We start from the raw sequence: 17,422 nt of genomic DNA, 5'->3' as shown, positions 1-17,422 counted from the left end.
GAGCAGGAGGATTGCCTGAGTCTGAGGCCAGCCGGCAGGTCAGCGGCAGGAGGGGCCCTTAAACTGCAGACGAGGAGGGGGACAGGAGACACACAGCGTGAAAGCAGGGCTGCTGGGGGGAAGAGGAGGAGGGGCCAAGTGAGTAGACCCACAGTGAACCCCATGTCAGCTAAGGGGGGGGGGCATGTGAGACCATGATCACTTGAGATCCGTTTTGGCTCACAAAGCTGAAGTTCAAGGTTCAGGGGCCACATATGGTGATTTGTTATTAGTCTGAGGTGCTGAAGACATCACACGGTGAAAGACGCAGTATGTTTGCATACATGTATGAATATGTGTAGGTGTATGTTTCTCTGTGTGCACGTGTGCACATGCATAGCAGTTTCTTAGAAAGTTAAAGAATTTTTTTTTTTTTTTTTACCATGGAACCAGCATTTTCACTTCATGTACTTTCCAGAGAAATGTGAATGTTCACAGCAATTTGATTCCGGGGCGTCCAAGTGGCAGCTAGAACTATAGGCGCAGGGTGGCTTCTGGGCTACTTGGCCGTGAAAAGCAATGAAAAAGCCCTAGTCACAAAAACCCAACCGCTGTGTGACTAGACATGTGAAATTCTGTGAAAGGCCAGCAGGGTCAGCAGGGGCAGCGTAGGGTGGGGACTGGGGGGAGAATCTGCTAGCGCTAGAGCGGCTCTGGAGCTTCTGACGTGGTGGAGATGCCTCTTGTGAGAGTGCTGGCCTGGCTGAGGCCATAGCTGCCAAAGTAGAAGAGAGGCTGTGGTGTGTGAGGCGGCAGCTGGGGACGCTGAGCACGTGTCGATTGTGGTGGCTTAGGGACAAATGTACCGCTGAAGGTGTCTGGACCCACAGGGGTTAACTGACAATAGGCTGGTCAGACAGAACAGGCCGGTGAGTCGCTCAACACGCCCACATGCACTGCTGACTCTGTGCTGACGAGGATTCAGGGCAGAGGGCGAAGGGATGTCGGGGAGAGATGCCCAGTCCCAGGGCACATGAATCTCCTAGGTCAATTGCAACTGGGAGGCTGAGACCAACAGCATCTTGTAGCGAACTCCTACTTTTTTTTGTTTTTGTTTTGTTTTTCAAGACAGGGTCCCTCTGTGTAGCCTTGGTTGTCCTGGACCCACTTTGTAGACCAAGCTAGTCTTGAACTCACAGAGATCCACCTGCCGCTGCCTCCTGAGTGCTGGGATTAAAGGCGTGCGCCACCACGTCCCTCCGGTGAACTCAGGAAATTTCAGAGCAGGGGACAGAAGACAATGGTGGCTCTGTTGGTGTCCTGGGTCCTGGGTAAATAGGGTTTTCCGAGTGCCATCGTGAGCCTCTCCTGGCCATGGGAAGGAGGGACAGACATGGGCTCTTGAGAAGGCACATGTCAGAGAGACTTGATTGCACATCAGACTCTTACCAAAGCAATGCTTTGGAGCGTGTCTTCTCAGCCCAAACAGCGGGTCACCTCAGAGCTTAGCAGAAAGATTTTCTGGTTTGTCTGTCCATGAGGTATGGCCTTTAATGTGTGTAAATTATAACTCAAGTAAATTATGTTTATGTACTTATTTGTTTTTGGTTTTTTGACACACAGTGTCAGTAGCCCAGGCTGGCGGCCTCACTCTCCTGTTGGGATCCAAAGCTGGGATGGTAGATAGGTGTCGCTCACCCAGATCTATCCTTTAACTCTGAAAGAAGTGGTGCTGGGGCCCATTTCCAGAGACTGGGATCTAGCTGGTTTGGGGATGAGCCCAGACATGGTCAGTGTTGATGGCTCCTAGGAAATGCTAATGTGTGCCCAGAGTTGAAGCCGCTGACAGAAGGACAAGGCGAACGTGTCAGGACAGTGAGTGCCCTGCTGCTGCAGTCTGGACTCTGCTCAGCCTGGCTGTAGGAGGGGGCTCATGGACAGCTCAGTGGGAAACCTAGGCCTCAGTTGGCCCGCGTTGTAGCACATGCTAGGCGTACAGACATCCTGCCTCTGTTTTCAGGCAGGATGGCGGCCGATGAAAGCTCAGCAGACACTCTGCGACTCCAGTTCAAAGCCATGCAGGAACTTCAGCACAGGCGGCTACAGAAACAGATGGAGAGAAAGAAGGAGAAAGAGCTGAGCTCTAAAGACAATGCCAGTGAGCAGGAGGGGTTTGCAGAGATCCCGGACAACCTCAGCCTCTTCAACACGGAGGAGCAGAGCCTGAAGGGCATCTTTGAGAAGAGGTATGGACCTCTCGGGCAGTGTTGCAGGCAGGTGGGGACTGCAGGGAGGAGGCGGCTGCAGATGGAGACATCTGGTCTACCCTGCAGGTGTCTGGAAGCTCAGAGTGGGGTTGGCACCGAAGGCTGAGGCCTCCTGTAATGACAGCAGTGCTTTCTGGATGAGCATGCCAGGCGGTGTATTTAAGGCCAGAGGGAAGGACTGTAAACTCACCAAGACGTGGTTTGCCTGGATTTTCACTTTGCTTAAACCTACGTCTCCAAGGAATAGGATGGAATTGATAGTCTTGCTCATTCTGCCTCTGCCTGGGGCTTTGATCTCTGCCAGCGTCCCTATACATGCCCTGGGAGACACCAGCGCCCCCACACATGCCCTGGGAGACACCAGCGCCCCCACACATGTCCTGGGAGACAACAGCACATAAATGTCACTCTGTTCTGAAACTCCACAGTCCTCACTTTCCCCCCTCTTGTGTAAAGGTTGAAAGGTATCTAGAATTTTCTTAGTGCTCTGGACTTGACAGTGTCACTGGAGCACACATATCTATGCAGGTTGATGTGGTACATCCTGCTAGTGTGTGTGCATGTGTGTGTGCATGTGAGTGTGCATGTGTGTACATGCCTTTTACCAAAGACCATAGCCATTGATGAATTGTCTTTTTGCTTTTAGTTTTTCCCAGAATCTATATTTGCTTGCTTCAAACTCAATTTTTTTATGGGTTCTCAGTTTTCCAAATGACCTATTTTAAAATGCCAATGGGGGGCGGGGGAAGGCTTTCCAGTAATTAAAAAATCCCATGGCTCTTAAATATTAACCTTAGCTTGATCCAGACCTGTCTCTAGTGGGCCTGGCCCCAAACCAGAAAGAATGGCTTATGGGCCACCCAGGCCTTTGGTGGAGTAATGTCAGGCCCAGCAGAGTTCATAATGGCTGTTGCCCACAGTCACTGTCATCCATAAAGTGATTGCTCAGCTGTTTCAGGGCCTGTTGTGTGCCGTGTCACTTGCCTTTTCCATCACTCTGATCATGAACCTGGCCTGAAGCAACTTCAGGGAGGAAGGATTCACCGAGGCTCACCGTTTGAGAGAGCACAGCACACAGCACGCTGCCATCATGTCTGGACCATAGAGAAGGGCTCTAGGCTGTGGGTTAGCACACAGCACACAGCACACAGCACACTGCACACTACACACAGCACACAGCACACTGCACACAGCACACAGCACACAGCACACAGCACACTGAACACAGCACACAGCACATAGCACACTGCACACAGCACACTGCACACTGCACACAGCACACACAGCACACAGCACACAGCACACTGCACACACAGCACACAGCACACAGCACACAGCACACAGCACACAGCGCACAGCACACTGCACACTGCACACAGCACACAGCACACAGCACACAGCGCACAGCACACTGCACACAGCACACAGCACACAGCACACAGCACACTGCACACAGCACACTGCACACTGCACACAGCACACACAGCACACAGCACACAGCACACTGCACACACAGCACACAGCACACACAGCACACTGCACACAGCACATAGCACACTGCACACAGCACACACAGCACACTGCACACAGCACATAGCACACTGCACACAGCACACACAGCACACAGCACACAGCACACAGCACACAGCACACAACGCACAGCACACAGCACACTGCACACAGCACACTGCACACAGCACACAGCACACTGCACACTGCACACTGCACACAGCACACTGCACACAGCACACAGCACACAGCGCACAGCACACAGCACACAGCACACTGCACACTGCACACAGCACACAGCGCACAGCACACTGCACACAGCACACTGCACACAGCACACAGCACACTGAACACAGCACACAGCACACAGCGCACAGCACACAGCGCACAGCACATAGCACACTGCACACAGCACACTGCACACAGCACACTGCACACTGCACACAGCACACTGCACACAGCACACAGCACACAGCACACTGCCATCATGTCAGGACAGTAGTGGGTTAGCTGGTTAAGGCAGGGAGCAGAGAGCACTGCACCAGCCTCAAAGGCTCAGCTAAAACCCAGAGCTCTGCTTTGTGTCCCAAAAGTTCACAATCTCTGGTTCAGACATGTGAGCCTGTGGGGGGCACTTTATATCCAGTCTTTGCCGTGTGCCTGACACAGGAGCAATCCCAGACCCATCAGATTGTTTCTAGTGCTTTGTTCTTCTGAAAAGAACTTCACAGGATAGCCAACAACATATAAACCACATTTACCTGTGTGTGTATGTATGTGTACATGTGTGTGCATGTGCATGCATGCATATGTGCATATATGTGTGTACACGTGTGTACATGTGTGCTTTTACATGTATGTGTGTGCATTTGTGTACATGTATTGCTGTGTGCATGTGTATGGTCTTGTGGGATACAGCTGAGCATTGAGGAAATGTGTAGCCTGAGCTCTCGTGTGTCTCTGAAGCTGGGCAAAACTTCCGCAGTGAGTCCAGTCTAAATTTCCTGTGTTATTTCTTTTTAACCAGCACTTGGTTTTAGTTTTTCTCTCAGTTCCAGATTTCAATTTTTATGTCTTTCACTCCTTGCTGTGTTCTTTGTGCTGTTTTTAATCTTGTTTGGTTGCCATCAGAGACCATGGTCTGCAGTGGGCTTGGAGTTTGCCTTGTGGCCTGCAGTCCTTGGGGGGCTTGAAATGAGTGTGGGGGTGCTAGAGTAGGTCGGTCCCCAATGTGCCTGCTTGCAAGCGCGAAGACAAATGCGATCCCCAGAACCCATGCAAACCCATGTTTTCATACATTCATACACATATGCACACACATGTACACACTCACAGAGGGGGCAGGGAGAGACATGCTATGCTACAAGGGCAGACAGAAATTCTAAGAACTAAAAATTGAGGCTGGTGTCTGGGTTATAGGTGAACTTATAGGCCTGCGAAAGACCCTGTCTCACAGAAGGCACTTGTCGTTCCTGAGGGAAACCTCCACGGTTGTCCTCCCATCTCCAACACTGAGCAAGCCTTCGCATGCGGTGCATTTGCACGCAGTCGCTCAGCTCGGGGCCAGTCTTGGTGCCCCCTGGTGCTCAACCCTGGTACTACATGTCCAGACAGGCGTGGGTGCGGGGAGGGGGTGGGGGGGAAACAGCCGTGCACCTCTCCCTTGCAGAGTGCTGGAAGATGAAATTCAGCAGCTTCGAAGTGAGCTCAGGGAGACAGTTGACGAGAACGGGCGGCTGTACAAGCTGCTGAAGGAGAGGGAATTTGAGATCAAACACCTCAAGAAGAAGATAGAAGAGGACAGACTTGCGTTCACAGGTAACTCCGCCCATGGCTGGCGAGTCCAGGTGGGTGGGCCCAGTTGTCTGGAATCCCAGAGAGCAGTGCAGGGCTTCAGTGTGGCCACAGTGGTCTTTCTCTCCTTGGTGCTTGGCTTGGATGCTGCCCCCACGTGCTGGTGCTGCAGAGGGACGTACGTGGCTGCTCTATGAGACACCCTCAGCCGCTGTGGTGCTGACGCTGGCCTGCAGGGCTCAGCTACACTTCCACTCTGTTGGTGCAGAGCTTAGCAGCCGAGGTGTGAGAAGGACTCTGATCCTGCAGGTCTTGGGCTAACCTTGACTCTGTGGGTGTGGGCTAGGCACAGGCTCCGCAGTGATGCCTCTGACCCCACCACGTGTTGGCGCTTACTCTGATCCTGAAGACAGCATACTTCCCAGGTGGGTGTAAGCAGAAAGCCCGTGACATCTACCCTAGACAGTAGCAGGGCTGACCCTGAGTTTTCCAGAGCCCCTCCCTGTCTCCCCAAGCACATCTGGCAAAGTCCATCAGGAGAACTCCAGCATCCCGAAGGCCATGGGAGCTGGGTGCACGGAACCCCATCATCCCGAAGGCCAGGGGAGCTGGGTGCACGGACTCCAGCATCCCGAAGGCCGGGGGAGCTGGGTCACCTACTCCCTCCGTTCTTTGGCTTTTCCTGTCCAAAACAGAAACTACAGAAATACAAGGCTGTGGGGTGTGAGGACAGACACTCAGCTTTGCTTCTGGCTGCTTGGGGGCTGGGAGTGGGGTGTGGATCTGGTTAAGCCAGTGGGCCCCAGGGAGAGCAGGGCCTGGGGTGGTTCCTCCTCCATAGCTGGCCCTGCTGTTCCATGTTTGCCATGTGACATGACTCCCCATGCTGCAGTTGTCATTCGGCCCTGGGTCTGGAGAGAGAAGTCTTGCTGCTTCTTGTTTTCTGTGCTTCCTTCCTCCCCCCCCCCCCCATCCACCTCCTCCTCCCCCCACCCTTTTCTTCCCTCCACATCTCCATGCAGCTGGGCAGTTCTGGAACCTGGGGCCCTTCCTTAGCGTTCTGAGCGCTTGGTCACCAGCTCACCACCAGGCATAGCTCCGTTTCTCACTTAACTTAGAATTACTCTAAGCACAGCATGTACCTATAGTTTGAGTTACTTTCTCCACTTTCCGAAGGCTGCAGAAAGTTTAGCACCATCTAGGCCCCTTTGCATCCTGCTTGTGTTGTATGGTTTCGTGGGTTTATGACTGTTTTCCCAACAAGGTCTCATATAGCACGGCTGTACTCCATTTCTCTGAGCAGCTAAATCAGGCCTTGAACTCCTGTCCTCCTGTCTCCACCTCCCTCATGCAGGGATTGCAGACGGGCCCCACATGTGGCTCCTAAGTGTGCTATGCCATCTGTCTGCAAGAGCTCACGTCAGTGACGAGGTTTTGCGTGTAGCTATTCTGCAGATTGTAAAGACTGCTTTCAGACACTAGCGTGTTTGCTCACCTGCTCTGCTGCTTGCCCACCGCAGTATACCCTCCAGCATGCAGTCAGCTTTCCTGCACACTCTCAGACCTCTTCATCTCCTCCCCATGCCCCCCTGGTTCCTGCATGTCCCTCTGACCCGCCACACACCTCCCCACCCACTACACATGGGATGTCTCCCATCCCCGCTGAGAGCACCTTGCCTTTCACCTACCCAGGCCGCTGTCTACGCTTCCTCTTCTCTCAGAGGCCCTCCCTGGCCTCCCTCTAGACTATCCCCTGTCACCGTCCTCTCTCTTAGCTTCTGTCATTCTGTGGCACCTGGCCCTCCTGGAAGGTGTAGTGCATACCTGCCTGATGTTCCTATGGCCTGTGGGGCCTGCTGGAGAGTGAGGTCTCCAGGAATCTGTTTGTCCGCACTAAGTCGCTACCACCAATGGGGTCAGCGCCTGGGAACTCAGTAAATGCTGTGTGAATGGATTTGTCTTGGTCACGTGTTGCCACAGCTCTGCGGAACAAACAGCCATGTGATGTCAGCAATATTAAGCACTAGGGATTTATTCAGTGGGGCTGTGGAACTCATGCTGCCTTACACCTACAAAGACCTGAGTGTCATGCTCCCTAAAGCCAGGGGTGGTGACACTTGTAACGCCACACTTGAGAGCAAAGACAGCTGGAGCTGGGATGCCCTGGCCAGCCAGGGCAGCTTCTTGTCCAGGCCAATGAGAGACTGTGTCTCAGAAACAAAAGGGTGGATGGCACCCTGAGGAGTGACACCACAGTCGGCCACCCTGAGGAGCGACACCACAGTCGGCCACCCTGAGGAGCGACACCACAGTCGGCCACCCTGAGGAGCGACACCACAGTCGGCCACCCTGAGGAGCGACACCACAGTCGGCCACCCTGAGGAGTGACACCACAGTCGGCCACCCTGAGGAGCGACACCACAGTCGGCCTCCGATTTCCATACACACTTGGCCCGTGTGTATATGCGTGCACACACGACACACATATCTGGGTGTATTTTGGGGATTAGCTAGGATGGCTTCTCTTTGTCCCATGTGTCCCTTCTCAGAAACCAGCCAGCGGGGTCTAGCCAACATGTGTGCGAGATGACATAAGCAAGAAGCCAGTTTGGCTGTATCTTCCTACACTGTCTCGACTGACACAGCATTGGCCAAAGCTGGTCTCATCAGGGACTGTGCCCTGCTTGTTAGGGTTTATAGCCAGCTCTCTGTGGAACCAAGTCTCTGCTATCTTTATTTTTTTTTCTCATGTAGCCCAGGCTGGCCTCAAACTCAGTATGTAGCTTCTTTCTGGTCTTAAAGTTTCCCTGGGGACCGGACCTGCTGACTCTCTGGGAAGCCATGTAGATTTGGGGGGCAGGTTGTGTTTTTAATGGAACCTGCAATCTCTTTCATTTTAGGGGCAACTGGGATGGCTGGAGACCTAGTTGCCACCAAAATCGTTGAACTATCCAAAAAGAACCGGGGGCTGATGGCAGAGTCAGAGGGCGCGAAGGCCAGGGTGAAACAGCTGACCAATCGCATCCAAGAGCTGGAACACGAGGTAAGAGCCCGGCTGCTGCTCCTCAGGAGGGGACTCCAGGCAGAGCTCAGCATTTGTAGTGAGGTCCCCAGTATCTCCAAGTCCCGAGAGACGAAGTGTGTGAGGCAGCAGCGAGGCAGTGAAGAAGCCTAGCATGGTGTGGCTGAGGCAGGTTGACTCAGCGCCTCACTGTGAGATCTGTAGCTGCTGGCATGTCCCAAACGCTGCCTCGGTTCCCCACCCATCAGTGGCTGCAGTAGTGGCTGTGCTGCCAGGTTTCCTGAAACTTGAATAATGAAGTGTTTAAACTGCCAGCACGGAGCCTGGGGTGTAGAAAGCAGTAGGTAAACACGTGCTCAGTCAGTTCCCAGGAGCCCTGCTGACCTGAAGCACGGCCAGGAGCAGCGGCCCTACTGTGTGCTCAGTCAGTTCCCAGGAGCCCTGCTGACCTGAAGCACGGCCAGGAGCAGCGGCCCTACTGTGTGCGGTCCCTCCATCTCATCTAGCCATAGATCCATCTGTTCCAACAGCTGCACAGCCCAGTGGTTCTGCTCCCTTAGGAGTTAGAGTGGGTTCATCAGGCTGGAGGAGCCTTTGCAGCCTTTTCCGAGTCCAGAGTCGAGTCCCGAGACCCTGCATGACCCACCTGGCCCTCACACTTGTCATTGAGCAAGGATTTCTAGGATGTATTTCTAAAGAATTGGCTCAGGATCTGTGCCACTCACTGGAGGGCGTGGAGGAGGCATGGAGGGTCGAGCCCTGGGAGCCATGTGAGTCTGTGGCACAACACCCAGCCACGCAAGGGAAAAGAGAGCAACACCCTGACAGGCAACAGTGGCAGGACCTGCTTGAAGGGGCCCAGCCAGAGTGTGTGGGAGCAGCACCATGCACTGGGCCCAGAGGCTCATCTTGCAGAGTAAGAAGGAAGCACAACAGGCCGGCACAGCCAGATGAGCAGGGTGATGTCAGGGGCGGGGAGAGGTTGGCCCTGCCCTGAATCACTGTGGCTACCATATATAAAGAACAATTGAAAAGTCACTGAAGGCTGGCTGCCTACAGCAGGCTCCATCACAAGGCTGCCTCAAGTGTCAGGCGCCCTCTGCTCACCTGTGACCCACGTGGCAGGCGCCTCTGCTTGTGACCCTGTGACCCAAATGGTTCCTTTATTCTCTACCTCCTATGCTGGAAGAGTGTCTTTGTTTGGGTTTTATTCCTGTGAAGAGACACTGTGACCACGGCAACTCTTAAAAGAGAACCATTTAATTGGGGCTGGCTTACAGTTTCAGAGGTTTAGTCCATTATCATGGTGGTTTGAATAGGAATGGCCCCCATAGACTCATGTGTCTGATTGGTTGGTCCATGGGGAGTGGCACTACTAGGTGTGGCCTTGCTGCAGTGGGTGTGACCTTATTGCTGTAGGTGTGACCTTGTTGCAGTAGGCGTGGCCTTGTTGCAGTAGGCGTGGCCTTGTTGCTATAGGTGTGGCCTTATTGCTGTAGGTGTGGCCTTGTTGCAGTAGGTGTGACCTTGTTGCAGTAGGCGTGGCCTTGTTGCTATAGGTGTGGCCTTATTGCTGTAGGTGTGGCCTTGTTGCTATAGGTGTGACCTTATTGCTGTAGGCGTGGCCTTGTTGCAGTAGGTGTGACCTTGTTGCAGTAGGTGTGGCCTTATTGCAGTAGGTGTGGCCTTGTTGCTGTAGGTGTGGCCTTGTTGCTGTAGGTGTGGCCTTGTTGCAGTAGGTGTGGCCTTGTTGCAGTAGGTGTGGCCTTGTTGCAGTAGGTGTGGCCTTATTGCAGTAGGTGTGGCCTTGTTGCAGTAGGTGTGGCCTTGTTGTAGGTGTGGCCTTATTGCAGTAGATGTGGCCTTGTTGCAGTAGGTGTGGCCTTATTGTTGTAGGTGTGGCCTTGTTGCAGTAGGTGTGGCCTTATTGCAGTAGGTGTGGCCTTGTTGCAGTAGGTGTGGCCTTGCTGCAGTGGGTGTGGCCTTGTTGCAGTAGATGTGGCCTTGTTGCAGTAGGTGTGGCCTTGTTGCAGTAGGTGTGGCCTTATTGCAGTAGGTGTGGCCTTGTTGTAGTAGGTGTGGCCTTGCTGCAGTAGGTGTGGCCTTGTTGTAGTAGGTGTGGCCTTGTTGTAGGTGTGGCCTTATTGCAGTAGATGTGGCCTTGTTGCAGTAGGTGTGGCCTTGCTGCAGTGGGTGTGGCCTTGTTGCAGTAGATGTGGCCTTGTTGCAGTAGATGTGGCCTTGCTGCAGTGGGTGTGGCCTTGTTGCAGTAGATGTGGCCTTGTTGCAGTAGGTGTGGCCTTGCTGCAGTGGGTGTGGCCTTGTTGCAGTAGATGTGGCCTTGTTGCAGTAGGTGTGGCCTTGTTGCAGTAGGTGTGGCCCTGTTGGAGTAGGTGTGGCCCTGTTGGAGTAGAAGTGTGTCTCTGTGGAGATCTCAGATGCTCAAGCTACACCTGTGTGGCACACAGTCTCCTCTACAGACTCTCAGCTTCTTTGCTTCCACCATGTCTACCTGGCACCGTGCTTCTCGGCTGTGACAGTAACGGGGTCTGCGTGTGCCAGCTGTGTACACGCACACTTACCGAGTGCGTCCACAGCGTCCCTAATGAAATGTTTGCCTTTATAAGAGTTGCAGTAGTCATGGTGCACAGCAATAAAATGCTAAGTCAGCCATCATGGCAGACTTGGTGCTGGAGAGGGGGCTGAGAGCCCTACATCTGCATCCACAGGCAGCAGGAGAAGAGAGTGGCACTGGGCCTGAGCATCTGAGATCTCACAGCCCACCCTCAGTGGGTACCCCAATAGTGCCACCTCCTAAGAGTCTAGGGGGCCATTTTCAATCAAACAGCCCTGGAGAGTGTGGCTACACTGTGGTGATTTATTAAGATCTTAGCAGATCTCTGGGCTGCCCTTCCGGAACAGCTGGGGAGCAGGGCTGAGCATCAGTCAAACCTTTCCTGTTACAGGTAGCTCAGAATGGAACACTCCTTCCATGTGTGAGCCAGGGGCTCAGACACTATAGCAGCACTGAGTGCTTCAGCCGGCTGTGCAGCTGCTGAGCAGAACCACGTCTTAGCACCAACTTTGCTTTTTCAGCTGCAGATGGCACCAGCCAAGCCTCCGGCGAAGCGGGCCACTGACGCAGGGGCCAAGCCGCTGAGGACCCACTCAGGAGACAGAGCTTTGGTACGCATTCTCCTCATGCTGAGCCAGTGAGGTATCCATCACGTGGGCCTCCCCTCCCAGTGGGCTCTCAGGTACCCTCCCACAGCTCCCCTCCCCCCGTGGAGCAGGTCTTGAACTCCCAGAGATCGTATTGCCTCTGAGTGCTGGGATCAAAGGCGTGCACCACCACACCCAGCTCAGAGATTTTTCAGAGAGAAAAGACAAAGCTGACACCCTGGATCCCAGCATGCATCTTTCATGGCTCTTTTTTGACATCACAGACCAAGCACGTGGCCTGCGCTGACAGGCCCATGGCTGGGGAGTCATGGTGTGCCTGCTGAGCTGACCCTGTCCCTGGCCACAGCAGGTGTGGACCCTGCGGCCTCCTCTAGATGCTCCGGCCTCTAGATGTGTATGTGCAACACCCAGGCCAGCCAGGGTCCGGTCCATGCTCCGTCCTGTCTGGCCAGATCATCCAGGCCCCTCATGACTCAGCTCCTGCCCACCTCTGCTTTGCATCTCAGGGAGCTGGCGGTTGATGAGGACTCCACCTCTTGCCCAGTTAGATAAATACACGCCATGCATGGCTAAATAGTAGCCTGATTGTCATTAGTATTTAGGCCACAAGTGACCACTTTGTTCCCATCCTTCCCGGCCAGCTAGAGAGCCCAGAAGTGAAAGCTCTGCAGGACAGGCTGGCAGCCGCCAACCTGAAGATGAGTGACCTGCGCAACCAGATCCAGTGTGCGAAGCAGGAACTCCGCGTGGCCCAGAAGGTTCTCCAGAGTCGGGGTGTGGGGCTTCCTGTGTGGCCAGGGTTGGTCCCAGGACAATCCCGATGGTCCACTGGCTTCTTTTCCAAAGCAGGGGTGCTTACTCTTGCGTGTGCTGGGGAACGGGATGGCTGGCTTCCTGGCAGAGGCGCGGGGAGGGTGCCCACTACCCTGGGATCTGCCTATGCATCTCCCAGGGTGCCTATGTTCCCCCACCAGGAGGAGAGCTGGGAGCCTTCTGTGTGCCTCTCCCCACCTGCTGCCCTGCGCCCTGGTAGACCCTGGGTTTCCATTCAGTATGCTGCCTTGCCTGTGGCTCAAAAGGCTGTCTGGCCCACCTGCTGCCCTCTGTGACCTGCAGTGTGGAAAAGGAGCATAGAATGTGTGCACTGAAAACCCCTTCACAGGAAAATAGTCAGTGACAGAGTGTTGGCCCCAGGGCCAGCTGCCCCATCTTTGTTGGTGTTAATGTAGTGAATTTGGCTTGTACCCTCCTTGCTGGAACCACTCAGACTGGCCAAGAGTTACAAAACAGTGTTCCATTGTGGAAACGAGGCCAGAGACTTGTCCTGCTGGGTGGGGATCAGCTGGGTGACACGCAGAAGGGATTAGTTCTACCTCAAAGCCTTGAGGTAGGCCTAACCTCGTATGGCTTTGGTGGCCACAGGGTCAGGCCTTCCAGAAGCACAGCAGCATCATTTAACTCTGTGCTTTCAAGAGACACTTGGCAGAGGCCATCACTGAGGGCCAGACCTCTGTGCCTCCTGAGCCACCCAGAATTTGTGGTAACAAGTGAGTAGTGCAAGGAAACAGGCACTGGACAGCGCAGTGGCAACTGTGCTTGAATGTGTCAGGAGCAAGGGGCCCTCTGGAACAGGGCTGGAGTGTCACAGACAGGAGCAAGGGGCCCTCGGGAACAGGGCGGTACTGGAGTGTCACAGACAGGAGCAAGGGGCCTTCTGGAACAGGGCAGTGCTGGGGTGTCACAGAGAAGGCCTGGGCAGAGCACACCCAGGCCTTTACCAGCTGAGGTGGGAGGCCATGAGGGTCCCCACCGCAGCGCTGCCCCAGTCCCACGCGTGGGTAGCCTTTCTCCCATGCACTCCGAGCACCTTGCTGTATTTCAGGTTCTGGCCAATGAGGTTGGGGAAGACGTGAACATCCAGCAGCTCCTGGCTTCCCCGGGGACCTGGAGGGGAAGGGCGCAACAGATTCTAGTCTTGCAGAGCAAGGTGAGTGAGTCACCAGACTCCTCCTGGCCCTGAACAGGGGCTTGATGTGCCCCCCAGAAGTGCTCGCCCTGACTCTCACTAGAAGCTGGAGCACACAGCACTGGTGCAGGCCTGTGGACCCCACCCACAGCATGCCCTTGCAGAGTGGAGAGGCTCACACTCTCCTCCCCAGCTGATTTTGGTTCGTTATTGCACACGCATGCACTTATGTAACGCTTTCCACATGCCCAGCCCCGGCACGTAACCAGCCCTGCAGCCTTGAGTTTGTTTTCATCTCTGCAGGCATGTTTTCCCCGAGTTCCTGCTAATCTGGGTGACTGCTGTAGTGCCTGACTTCTTCCATTTCGTGCCGGAGGCTTGCAGTCCTTTTGAAAGTTTTGTGAACCAATAATACGGCTTGCTCTCCCTCTTCATCTTCTAAGTATTTTGGTGCACACCAGAGGGATTGGGAGCTGACTGGCTTGAGTTCAAACCCTAGACTCCCCTCACCACCTGTGGACTGGCACACAAATTACTCTCTCTGTGCCTCAGTTTCCACATCAACATAATGGGGATAACAACAGCACCCTTGCCCTGAAATCCTTGGGCTGTTGGCAGGAAGGACTGTGTCGGCATGTGTTGGGGCGGTGCTCCTCAGGACAGTGCCATCCTGGAGAGCACTTGGCAGAGGTTAGCCGAGGCTTGCTACCTCATTTTCCTGTAGACTGAGACATGTGGCTCCCTCAATCTCTGAGGCACACCACCCACATCCCCAGGCTTTAGGTCTGCACCCTCCTGGGTGGCTCTTGAATTAGGGCCATCCACAGAGTCCTTGAAGCCGGCATAAAGGGGAATGGCCCCTCTCCAAAACTAGGGTCCTAGGGTCCTAGAGACATGAGTTTGAGTTTCCTCACATTGAGGCCCAGCACATGCAGCCTCAGCAAATCTACCTTTAGCAGTGTAGGCTGAGTGTCAAATGACAGATTTATTTTTCTGTCCTTATATACTGCCATACAGTATAGAACATGCATGATCTCATCTGGCATAAGAAGTACATACTAGTGCCAGGCGTGGTGGCACATGTCTGTAATCCCAGCACTCGGGATGCAGAGGCAGGCAGACCTCTGTGAGTTTGAGGCCAGCCTGGTCTACAAAGTGAGTCCAGGGCAGCCAAGACTACACAGAGAAACCCTGTCTTGAAAATCCAAAAGAAAGAAAGACATACTAGAGAGAAGCTCACCTCTAGCATGTAGCATGGTGCTGGAAAAACTAGGCAGCCACTTAGCGTAAAACTAGAGCCCGACCTCTCACCTGTAAAATGCTGACTCAGGGTGTATCAAGCATCAGAGGTCTCAGCGTAAGACCTAAGACCCTGCAAATGCTCTGGGAAGAGAACACATGGGCCTCTGAACAGGACCCAGTAGCTGGGACACAGAGCAGGAGCTGATAGGGCCATATCACACTAAAAGGATCAGCAAATAAAACAGCCCGCAGAGTGAAGAGACAGCCTGCCGAGTGGAGCAGCCTTGGCCAGTTGTTGCTCGGAGTCTGTATGTATGTGTGCGAATATTGCTCAGAATATACACATATATTTTCTAAGCATATGTGTTATATTTTACATATGTGCATTCTGAATATATAATGAACTCAAGAACCTTAACAAAAGAACAACTCCTGGGCGAGCACCCGAGGGAGCCTCAGCACAGAGTCCCAGAGCTCTGACTGCTCTCTGGCCTCGGCATGCGTGTCCATCAGTTCATAAAGTACAGGCTCAGTGGGCATGTGAAGGGAAAGAGACGTGATGTGTATGAAAAATAAAAATATGGTATTTTCAGGAAAGTGAATACCCTGATAGCATTGTGTTAAGTAAAGCAAGCCACACTCATGACACAAGTATTTAATGTTTTCTTTCACAGAGGATTTTTAAGGAGGAGAAGAAAACCAGGGGCGGGGGCGGGGGGAGATGAGTGGGCATGGTTCAAGCAAGGTTACAGGTGTGAGGAAGTGTCACAGAGAAAACCACTGTCTTGTACATTTACTATGAGTTAATATTTACAATAAAAAGGAAATATTTGCTTTAAGAAAAAAAATCACCTGTGGCTTTTGTTAAAATGCCTTCTGGGCCCTCCCTCCCTCTAGGCCCCTCGTTTTGGTCTGGAGTGAACGTTGGGGCATGCTAGGCTCAGGGGGGTTGGTTGCTGAGTCCTCATGAAGCACTGTGCCCTCGGGCAGGCCTGTTTTCCTGACAAGACTGGCAGTCAGAGGGTGCAGCAGCCTGGGTGTAGTCAGAGTGTGCAGCAGCCTGGGTGCAGTCGGAGTGTGCAGCATCCTGGGTGCAGTCGGAGGGTGCAGGAGCCTGGGTGCAGTCGGACTGTGCAGGAGCCTGGGTGCAGTCAGAGTGTGCAGCAGCCTGGATGCAGTCGGAGTGTGCAGGAGCCTGGGTGCAGTCGGAGTGTGCAGCAGCCTGGGTGCAGTCGGAGTGTGCAGCAGCCTGGGTGCAGTCAAAGTGTGCAGCAGCCTGGGTGCAGTCGGAGGGTTGCAGCAGCCTGGGTGCAGTCGGAGTGTGCAGGAGCCTGGGTGCAGTTGGAGTGTGCAGCAGCCTGAGTGCAGTCGGAGAGTGCAGCAGCCTGGGTGCAGTCACAAGGAAAGGGCTCCCTCACAAACTCAGAATCATCCCTTCTAAACTAAAGCCCTTGGACAGAGTCTCTGTTTGCCGAAAATGTCCCTGGCCTGGGCCTGACCTGTGCCCATGGCATGTAGGTGACAGGACCCATGAGTGTGGACTGGTGGGACACCGAGCTTTACTGCCCTCAGGTCCGAGAGCTTGAGAAGCAGCTGGGACAGCGTGAGAACAAGACTGCAGATGCGTCGAGCTCTGAGCTGCCTGTCAATTTAGACCCAAGAAAGCTGACAGCACAAGAGAAAAACCTGCTGAAGATCCGCAGCCTGGAGAGGGGCAAGCAGGAAAGCTGGGAGGTGAGGCAGGCCCAGCCACTGGCTTCAGCACACCGGGACAGAGGACCCACAGCACCCAGCAGGGTGTAGCCACCCCTCACAGGCCACAGAGGAGAGCGGGAGCTTGAAGCAGCCAGCTTGAGCTGCCTGGGTCCAGTCAAAGAATGTAGGTGGTCCAACCATGGCAGTTTGAGGGGAGTCATGCATAAGGAGATGTGTGGTTGTCTTTGACATTGTCCTTGTGATAAAATGCCTGACAAGAGCGACTTGAGGAAAGGGTTGGTTTCAGCTCCCTGTCAGGTTAGGGAAAGGATGGTGGCAGTGGTGGGAACCAGAGACAGACGAATGCTGGTGTGTGGCTGGTGTCCTTTTTCTCCTTTTTGTTCAGTCTGGCAAGCAGCCAAAGGGATGTGCTAGCCATATTCAGGGTGAGTCTTTACTTCTCTGGAAACACCATTATAGGTACGCCCAGAAGTGTGTCTTCTAGGTAATCACAAAGCCTTGACAGTGATGGTGAACCCTCACACGGGCTCACACCCCCAACAGTGGAACAGGGTGGGCCTGAAGGGAGCCCGGCCAGGCTCTGAACAGAGTGCATGGGCCAGTACTTGAGGTGCTGACTGGGCCTGACAGAAGCTTCCAGCACCAAGGCATTCCGTACCTCACCAATGGGAGAATCCCCATTTGCATGTGCCTCTGCCAAGCCCTGGGCCAGGCAGGCCAGCTCCATCACAGCCTCTTCCAGCC

At 53.9% G+C, this 17,422-nt stretch overlaps 1 protein-coding gene across 1 annotated transcript in view; it reads left to right on the top strand.

Annotated features, from left to right (window-relative positions):
- Nucleotides 1-2,001: 2,001 nt before the first annotated feature.
- Nucleotides 2,002-17,422, top strand: part of Ccdc13 (coiled-coil domain containing 13) — a 35,150-nt gene continuing 19,729 nt past the window's right edge. Inside the window, exons 1-7 of the mRNA XM_051140208.1 lie at nt 2,002-2,225; nt 5,425-5,573; nt 8,450-8,592; nt 11,668-11,757; nt 12,396-12,512; nt 13,637-13,741; nt 16,535-16,696. Of these exons, the coding sequence (XP_050996165.1) occupies nt 2,005-2,225; nt 5,425-5,573; nt 8,450-8,592; nt 11,668-11,757; nt 12,396-12,512; nt 13,637-13,741; nt 16,535-16,696 (987 nt within the window). The 5' untranslated portion in view covers nt 2,002-2,004. The remainder of the gene's footprint in view (nt 2,226-5,424; nt 5,574-8,449; nt 8,593-11,667; nt 11,758-12,395; nt 12,513-13,636; nt 13,742-16,534; nt 16,697-17,422) is intronic.

The sequence above is a fragment of the Acomys russatus genome, chromosome 32, assembly GCF_903995435.1.
Source record: "Acomys russatus chromosome 32, mAcoRus1.1, whole genome shotgun sequence".
In the NCBI taxonomy this organism is placed as follows: Eukaryota; Metazoa; Chordata; class Mammalia; order Rodentia; family Muridae; genus Acomys; species Acomys russatus.
This window is presented reverse-complemented; position numbering and strand designations above follow the sequence as displayed.